Source organism: Triticum aestivum, chromosome 6B (assembly GCF_018294505.1).
Source record: "Triticum aestivum cultivar Chinese Spring chromosome 6B, IWGSC CS RefSeq v2.1, whole genome shotgun sequence".
NCBI classification, from domain to species: domain Eukaryota; kingdom Viridiplantae; phylum Streptophyta; class Magnoliopsida; order Poales; family Poaceae; genus Triticum; species Triticum aestivum.
In genome coordinates this window covers 482366183-482375662 of record NC_057810.1, presented here as the reverse complement: position 1 = coordinate 482375662, position 9480 = coordinate 482366183, and the positions used below count along the sequence as shown (strand labels likewise).

The 9480-nt window shown below is 40.9% G+C and overlaps 1 protein-coding gene across 7 annotated transcripts; it reads left to right on the top strand.

Annotated features, from left to right (window-relative positions):
* Window positions 1-3425: 3425 nt before the first annotated feature.
* Window positions 3426-7801, top strand: LOC123137588 (uncharacterized). Of its 7 annotated transcripts, none has more exons than XR_006468357.1 (4): window positions 3426-4152; window positions 4245-4313; window positions 4544-4703; window positions 6685-7801. XR_006468357.1 is itself a non-coding variant. In XM_044557407.1 (3 exons), the coding sequence occupies exons 1-3, from the start codon at window positions 3830-3832 to the stop codon at window positions 4593-4595; spliced, it is 444 nt and encodes a 147-aa protein (XP_044413342.1). In that variant the 5' UTR covers window positions 3426-3829; the 3' UTR covers window positions 4596-7801. The 7 variants fall into 7 exon arrangements, 1 of the variants encoding a protein (XP_044413342.1); XR_006468356.1 differs by having other exon boundaries at window positions 5770-7801; XR_006468355.1 differs by having other exon boundaries at window positions 5715-7801.
* The last annotated feature ends 1679 nt before the right edge of the window (window positions 7802-9480 follow it).

The following is a 9480-nucleotide window of genomic DNA, read 5'->3' as shown; positions in this document are numbered from 1 at the left end:
CGCAGGTTTGAGATCAAGAACGCGGGAGAGAGAGCAGTGGGGATTTTTTCCTGAAGGTAAGTGATGATGTGGGCTAAAGAGATAAGTGAGGGCGCGCCTGGGGGTCCTGGCGCGCCCAGGTGGGTTGTGCCCACCTGGTGTACCTCCCTCTGGCATTATTTGCACCACAAATTTAGAAATATTCATAAAAAATCGTATGAGGTTTTCAGAGCATTCTGAGAACTTTTATTTTTAGGTCATTTTTTATTGCATGGGAAATTCAGAAAATAGACAATACATGGCATTTTATATTATTTAACTAATAAAAACAAGAAACAAAAGGTAAGGGCAGAAGGTAGTGCTTACTAAATTCATCAACTTCATACTGTTTAAAAATGATTTATTAATAAGGTTGATCATGTCTTATTAACAGCCACTTTCGATTAGCATGAAACCGAAGAACTTTCATAAATCACTAAGTTACCTCAATGGGGATATGCATTTCCCCAATAATAATCATTTCATATTTTTTTTTGACAATAGGTAGAGGTATTTGAAAACTTCCAATAGTGATTACCGGTGATTTTTCAATAACATTAATACCATTCACTTGGAATTGTTTCTCTGGAAAGTGCAGTGTATGCTCATTACCATCAATATGAAAAGTGACCTTGCTTTTATTGCAATCAATAACAGCCCCTGTAGTATTCAAGAAGGGTCTACCAAGGATAATCGACATGTTGTCGTCCTCGGGCATCTCAAGTATAACAAAGTCAGTCAAAATAGTAACATTAGCAACAACAACGGGCACATCCTCACAGATACCGATAGGTATGGCGGTTGATTTATTAGCCATTTGCAAAGATATTTCAGTAGGTGTGAGTTTATTCAAGTCAAGTCTTTTATATAAAGAGAAAGGCATAACACTAACACCAGCTCCTAAATCACACAAAGCAGTTTTCACATAATTATTTTTGATAGGGCAAGGTATAGTTGGTATACCCGGATCTCCAAGTTTTTTAGGTACTCCATCCTTAAAAGTATAGTTAGCAAGCACAGTGAAGATTTCAGCTTCCGGTATTTTTCTCTTATTTGTGATGATGTCTTTCATATACTTTGCATAAGGAGGCATTTTAAGGATATTAGTCAAGCGAGTACGCAAAAAGACTGGTCTCAGCATTTCAGCAAAGCGTTCAAATTTTTCATCATCTTTCTTTTTAGTTGACTTGGGTGGAAAAGGCATAGATTTTTGAACCCACGGTTCTCTTTCTTTACCGTGTTTTCTAGCAACAAAGTCTCTTTTATCATATCTTTTATTCTTAGGTTGTGGGTTATCAAGATCAACAGGTGGTTCTATCTCAACATCATTATCTGGTTCTTTATCATTATTTGGTTGAGTGTCTTCATGAACCTCATTATTATCCTTTTCATTATCACTAGGTGGATATTCATTACCAGATTGAATTTCAGCATCAGAGATAGAAGTTTCATTTTCATTATTAGGAGGTTTGTCTATTTCAGGTTCACTAGAAGCATGCAAAGTTCTATCATTTTTCTTTTTCTTTTTAGAAGAACTAGGTGTAGTGGTGTTGTTCCTTCGAGAATCTAGTTCAACTCTTTTTGGGTGTCCCTCGGGATAAAGTGGTTCCTAAGTCATTTTACCTCCTCTAGTTGCAACTCTAACAGCAAAGTCATGTATATTATGATTCATTTCATCAAGTAGTTCTCTTTGTGATTTAGCAACTTGTTCTAACTGGGTTTGAACCATAGAAGCATGTTTTCCAACACCCCTAACGTCATTTGAGATTCTAAATAACAAGTCACTCAAGCAATCAATCATATCAGAATTATATTTCAATTGTTTCATAACATTTGCATTGAAGTGGTCTTGTTTTCTAATGTAATTGTCAAACTCATAAAGGCATTGACTAGGATGTTTATTATGAGGATCATCACTATCATTGAATTTCATTAAAGATTTTACCTCTACCATCTTGGGTGGTGGTGGTGCTTCAAGCCCATGTATTTCTTCGATAGGTGGTAAAAATTTAACATCCTCGGCCTTAACACCTTTTTCCTTCATAAATTTCTTTGCCTCTTGCATATCTTTAGGACTGAGATATAATATACCCCTCTTCTTCGGAGTGGGTTTAGGTGGTGGTTCAGGAATAGTCCAATCGTTAAAAAAAATTCAATATGTTATTCAATAATTCTTTAGCTTGAGCATAGTTCGTTCCCTGAAAACACAACCAGCACAACTATCTAGGAAGTCCCTAGAAGCATCGGTTAGTCCATTATAGAAGATATCAAGTATTTCATTTTTCTTAAGAGGATGATCAGGCAAAGCATTAAGTAGCTGCCAAAGCCTCCCCCAAGCTTGTGGGAGACTCTCTTCTTTAGTTTGAACAAAGTTAAATATTTTAACATATAAGAAGGCTAGGGGACCCTCCTCCACGAAGCTCCCTCGATTTCCTGCACTTTGGACCGTTAGATCTGGTCAATCTGGTCTTCAAACTGTCCTGGAACGTTGGATCTGCAAAGTTTCTTTTTACCTCGTTGTAGTTTCAGGCGTCCAATGACTCGTGGGCTCGTTCTCTCCCACGATTGGCTGGGTCAGTTATTTTTGGGTGCGCGGAGGCCCTCTCCTGATGTGGCGCATGCGCATGTCGCGATTGTCGGCTGCGAAAGAGAGCAGGCGCGTCATCCTCCCAAACAGTGAGCATGGGGATGCTTCGAAGGTCAAACAACATACACGGGACGACCCAAGGCAAATGACATGCGGGCCGATCTTTGCGGGGCCCGTGTGACAGTAAAGGAGCAGGTGAACAAGGCGGTGCTGGGCCCTCTCTCCAACCGCGCGCGCGGATGCATGTGAAGTCAAGAAAACACGCACAGACGTGCGTCGCCTGCGATGGCTAGGACGAGATGGACTGAAGGATGCACACACGCTGCTATCTTTCCACACTATGACCGGTGGGCCGAGTTGGCTGCTGGTCCCAGAGGTATGTGCCTTGCGTTTGTTTTTGTTTGTGTGTGGGATCCGTGGAGTTGTGTCTCGCCTGTGGTTGGCTATAGGAGAGAGAGGGCTGGACTGATGCTTACACACCCGCAGGATGCACCATGATGGGTGGGCCACGTTGGCTGTTGGTCCCTCACATTGGTGGGCGGGGTTGTTCTGGTCCAGTGAGTTTTCGTCATGCGACGACTCCGTGCAATTACGTCTCGTCTGCGTCTCATCTGGGGCTTGAGTAGGGGAGAGAGATGTGCTTGCCGCGTACACACCCGCTGCTGCGTTATCGCACAATGACCGGTGGGCCAAGTTAGATGCTGGTCCTACACGTCGGTGGGTTGGATTGTTTGTGTTGGTACCGTTGAGTTTCGTGTGGGGTTGGAGAGAGCCGGGTCGTGCGTCGTGCTGTGCGCCATGCCGGGTCCTGCTCCTACGACTGGGTGTGGGGGTTCACTTTTGCTGCAGCGCAGCCAGTGTTCTCTCCCATCCCGAGCCCCGCACCCTCTCCTTCCTTCTCTCCTCCTTTCTCCTCGCCAGCCACCAATCTGCCTTCTTGCTGCTTCGTCTCCTCCACCGCCTTGTCTCCGGCCGCCGGCTTCCCGGCCGCCCTACCTCACAACGACGTTTTCCGAGGAGCAATACGAGCGAGGCCAGCATACGAAAGGAGCGGATCGAGGTCTCGCATGCTGGCTCCGTCATCTGCTTCGCCACGTTCTAGATTCGCGCCGCCCCGTGCGATGGTTCTATATCAGCGCAAGTCATCGCCGCAGGATATCAGGGGCGGTGGGTTCCTCACGTCGAGGGCTGACGAGCTGGGGAGGGTCAGAAGGCTAACAGGGCATGCTAAAGAGTAGCGAGGTCGGCTGTGGGGGAGAGGCTACCTCGGAGCTTCAGGCTGCACACGCGTCGCAATTTGGCGGTGCGAGAGCAGTTGCCCGGAGGCCGAAGCTCGGCTGCGCACACCTTGTAGGATTTGGTCTCACCAGGCACTCGATGCCGGCCTCGTCGGCGTCCCGAGGTGACACAACGACGGCCGTGCTCGACACCCTCTTTCGCGACTCGACGACGGCCGGCTCATACAGTGGTCCAGTGGACGGCGGCCTCAGCAGGTGGTTACGACGAGTGCAGCTGGTGCACGAGCTCTCAGTCGGCTCCTCGTCTCGGTACGAGTTCTCGTAGCCGGTTTGAAGTTTTCTATTTTTTATTTTTCCCCCTTCTCCGTTTGTTTGACCTGGTTCTGCTCGGGTGGATGCAGGGTGCAGACTGAGAGTTGGATGCTCTGTGCGTATGGAAGTGTTGCACCCACTGTTGTTCCGGCTGTGAGGTATAATGCTGATTGGGCTTGTGAGTTAATTGTGTCTGGGAATGGATTGCCTAATTGTTGGGGTTTTGTCAATATGTAATTTATTTTACTCATTTTATATCTTATAACTTGGTGGTCCTTTTGCAACCTGGGGTCATCCTGTTCCTAATCACAGGTTACAGTAGTGTCATGTAAAATATATCCAAGCTCTCGTTTCTTAAAATTATCCATCTGTTCTCTGATGCACGCAGGTCACTGGAGGAAAGAGAGTCTAGCTTGCGAGTTTCGCCGATGCGTCCATGACGGCGATGCCAAATTCCGAGGAGATACCAAAGGTGTACTGGGAGGCGGTGCTTCCTGGAATCCCGATGCCTCCACCTATCATCAACCTGTTGTTAGCCCAACAAAATGGTATCTCTCCCTCCCTCCCTCCCTCCCTCTCTTCCCACCTTGGTGACCTCATTTAAGTGGTTTTGATAATTTGTTGTACAACTTTCCCTCTTTGATACCTACAAATTCTTTATAACGACTCTTAGTTTGCAATCCATTATGAAACATAAATGAAGATAATAGATGTGAATCTTTTGTTCTAATGAATGATAAATGTTAACTTAAAGTATAGAGACTATTGCATACAATATGATATCTGTACCATAAAGGATAAGTTAAGCTTTTCTCCACCATGTGAACTAAGAACTTATAAGCTAATTTGATAAGAAGCATAGTACTTGTATCATTCGGAAAATGACACCTTTGTATTCCATTTTCAGGGATAGTCATGTTGTGCTTTGCTTTTATATGATCTAAAACTGCATGGTTCTTGTGCATTTCAGATGTTCTGGGATTAGTACGAATTTTACTATATCTGAAATTCTAAAATTAGTACGAGTCTGACAGCCTTGCAACCAAACCAAAACTAAAACTGCAGGGATCTTGTGACAGCCTTGCAACCAAAACTAGAACTACAAGGATCTTGTGGAGTTCAAAGCTAGCTGTCGTTTGCTGGAATATCAGTTATCTTGTTTGTGCACGATTAACCTGCTTTTCATGAAAAAGTAGAATATTTTAGGACAGACCATCAAGTTGGTTGGCATTTGTTTAGATCTTTATGAGAAGCAGCTCCTCTCAGTAGGACTTTTCGTTTTTATTCATCTTGCTAATATGAGAATATACTTCTTAGTTAGATATCAGTTACACAATTAGAACACCATGAATTCATTGTTTTTGTTAGTACCTTGCTGCTGTGAATCAGTGTAATAAACTTGGCGTACAAAACACATGTAGATTTTGTTTTATTCATCAAATAACACATCCAGAATCCTTGTTAACAAGGACCATCTGATGTGAATCAATGTAATAATCTTCTTTATGATTCTATCTACCCATATGAATGACTCAATTGAATTAATTTTCATAATCCAGATGTTCTCTTTTATTGGTTGTGGTTCTGAATAATTATTGCTGCTCTCTGGAGCAGAAGCAATGAATCTTGAAGTTTAGAAGTTTGGGGGGTGGCAACAATACTGCTCTTTACACTGTCTGTCGCTGTTATTTCATGTTTCTGAATGTAAGTCCCGAGAACTAAGTGTCGCATGTCGTTGAACTTTAATGTTATGTCCTGTCTTGTGTACTAAACTACTGTTGGATGCTACGTTTGAGTCAAGATATGCTTATGTGCGATCGATGTTAAATCTGCAACATATTGTTATATTTTTCACTTGTTTGCTACCACTGCTTATTAACTATTAAGAAAAGATGGGGAATAGATGATGTTTTGGCAAAAGGAAACGGCACACTATTTTTTACATGATGAAACTGCAGACTGGTGGAGACTTCCTGCTAATATGATAGACATTGATGCATGTAATGGGTTATCTGCAATATACCTCGATTTTGAATGTGACATGTCATATATGTATACGCTAAAAAATTGAGCTGGTTGCAGCTCCGTAGGTAGGGGTATGTAATTAGTCAGTATATTTTTAAACTATTAGCTCACCTTGTCAAAATAATTTTTAATGTACATGTAGTGTATCTAAAGTTAGGACCTTTCTTACATCACAACCAAGTTTCCAGCCTACACATATTTAGCCTTTTACCTAAAATGTTATTACTTTCTCATGTCCTGCTTGATGTTACATGGTGTTCAAGAAAGAATTATGGGTCATTTTGTCATGAAGCATGAAAACGATAATACCACCTCAGGTGGGGATAAAGCAATAAATAAATAAATGGGATGTGATTACTGAAACAGGATAGTGTACTCTTCTCTCGATTATGCATCTGTAAAATAAAGATTAGTGTAGATGGTACATCTAAAGGGCAACTTTACTGGTCATATTCTTCCCTTTTTCAGTTCACATGATTAGTGCCACCTCTTTCTTTTGTGTAGTGCTAGGCTACGGGCTGGTTTTCTCTTTACTGCCCCAGTTGGATTATATCTCAAACTTCTGTTGTTGTGCCCTATGCTGAGATTCTCCTAGCCAGTGGAAAAGGTGCATACTGCCTCATCATCTTTTTCCTTTACATTTCTCCTCGATTGGAAGGAGTGGATTACTGCTGCCAAGTTCTTGGATAAAATGAAGAGATGCAAGATATGTATGATGTCATGTCAGTTATTTTGTTTTGCAATAAAATGGGTAGTTCATGTATTCCCTATCGAGCAAGATTTATGTCGAAACATATGTATGTGCTTCAGAGATTTTGAAGTCTTCTGGTTATGAGAGATTTGTGTCACATAAGAGATAAAGAGGTGGTACTTATTTTACATTTGTTGATTAGGGAATTATGATACAGCGATGTTTTTTATTTGGAATAGTCGATGACTGCTTACTTCTATTGTTCCCCAAAAAAACATTGATGATGCATCCAGTGTTGCACATTGCATGCTTGCCACAAGCTTAGAAAATCTCCATCTTAGTTTGCTAAATGTTCTTCCTTACTGAGCTACCTCAGAATGGCAGGTTTATTAACCATTTGATCTTTTTTGTGCATTGCATGTTTGCTGCTAAGTATCATAAAGTAGTTTTTTTTGCATGACCATCCAATGGAGCCATGATATTTGAACCAATGAATTCAGAGAACATTTAGTATGTTTATTGATCACTACATGTTCTGTTGGTACAAGTGAGATCCTTTTTCCAGTAGCCATTTTAAAGGTACATGTATTTTTAAACAAAAAGTCTATGTATTTTTGCTCAGACACACTCACCGAAAAATGCAAATATTTTCAATGTGAACATGGTAGCAAATATTTTGTGCTATTAAATTAAAATGTGTATATACATTGTTGACAACAATCCACCGTGTTTTCTATTAAAAGGGATCAAACCATGGATATTTTTTTCATCGACAACATGTCTTTAGCGGGTCTTTGCGTCATTTGGCGCAACTGGTTACCTAGTTTCCTATAAGGCAGCTTATTTCTTATGAGCAGGAAAATATTTTTCAGAGAAGTAGTATATCATATCCTGGCGACTACGCACACAATCAGGAGCAAGAGTATTGTATCAAGCTTTAGCATCACCCCTTAATGAGAAAGGAAATAATTTGAGAATAAAGTAGTATTGAGTTTTCTCATCATGAGTAAAAAGGGGGCTATATCATTCAACTTAGTAAGATGTGCCACATCAGTTTCAGTTTCATAACCATGGAAAGGATCAGATTCAACCAAAGTGATTAACTCTGGGTCGTCAAAGAATTCATAATCCTTATCAGCAATAACAATAGGTGAAGTAGCAAACTCAGGATCAAATTTCATTCTAGCATTCAGATATTTTTCTTTATACTTGTGTAATAATTTCTTTAGATCATCTCTATCTTTACAAGCAAGAATATCTCTAGTTGCCTCTTCACTGATAACATAGCCTTCCGGTACCTTAGGAAATTCATATCTATGAGGGCTAGCTCTAGCAAGTGTTTCAGGAGTTTCAGTTTCAAGCTCATCATCAGATTCAAGAACATCATGTTATATTACTCTAGCAATTTGTTCATCAAGAAATTCACCAAGTGGCACATCATCATTATCGAGCATGGTACTAGCATCATCATAATCATCATTCATAATAGAAGTAGTATCATCAATAACTTGCGACATATCAGAATTAATAGCATGTAGTGGTGTTGCAAGTTTACTCATAATAGAAGGTGAATCTAAAGCAGAATTGGATGTCAGTTCCTTACCTCCCCTCGTCTTTGAGGGAAATATCTTAGTCTTAGCATCCTTAAGATTCTTCATAGTGATAAATTGATAATAATCCCAAGTGACTCAACAAATATAACTATGCTCCCCAGCAATGGCGCTAGAAAAAGGTCTTGATAACCAACAAGTATAGGGGATCACAACAATTTTCGAGGGTAAGTATTTAACCCAAATTTATAGATTCAACACAAGGGGAGCCAAAAAATATTTGAAGGTATTAGCAGCTGAGCTGTCAATTCAACCACACCTAGAGATTAATTATTTGCAGCAAAGTAATTGGTAGCATAGTAGTATGATAGTTTTGATGATAGCAGCAGTAGTAACGATAACAGTAACAGTGGTAGCAGTGATATTGTAACATAGCAATAGCAGTAGCAATAGTAGCAACTTAGCAAGAACAATATAAGATAAATTCGTAGGCATTGGATCGGTGACTTGTTGGATGATGTTCATCATGTGACAATTATAACCTAGGGCGATACGACACTAGCTCCAGTTCATCGATATAATGTAGGCATGTATTCTGTAAATAGTCATACATGCTTTATTAAAAGAACTTGCATGACATCTTTTGTCCTACCCTCCCGTGGCAGCGGGGTCCATATTGGAAACTAAGGGATATTAAGGCCTCCTTTTAATAGATAACCGGAACAAAGCATTAGCACATAGTGAATACATGAACTCCTCAAACTACGGTCATCACCGAGAGTGGGCCCGATTGTTGTCACTCCGTGGTTGTTGGATCATAGTCGTAGTAGGTGACTATAACTTGCAAGATCAGATCTAAAACATAGATATAATGATGAATTCATAAATGGTTCAGATCTGAGTTCATGGCACCCGGGCCGAAAGTGACAAGCATTAAGCATAGCAAAGTCATAGCAATATCAATCTAAGAACATAGTGGATACTAGGGATCAGGCCCTAACAAAACTAACTAGATTACATGATGAATCTCATCCAGCTCCTCACTGACCAGCGAGCCTA

What these genes read in the sequence shown, in the direction of transcription:
- LOC123137588 (XM_044557407.1), top strand. Translation starts at nt 3,830, where the DNA reads ATGCTAAAGAGTAGCGAGGTCGGCTGTGGGGGAGAGGCTACCTCGGAG. An exon ending in TCAGTCGGCTCCTCGTCTCG is followed by an intron (nt 4,153 to 4,244) that starts GTACGAGTTCTC and finishes GGGTGGATGCAG; the next exon opens with GGTGCAGACTGAGAGTTGGA. An exon ending in ACTGTTGTTCCGGCTGTGAG is followed by an intron (nt 4,314 to 4,543) that starts GTATAATGCTGA and finishes TGATGCACGCAG; the next exon opens with GTCACTGGAGGAAAGAGAGT.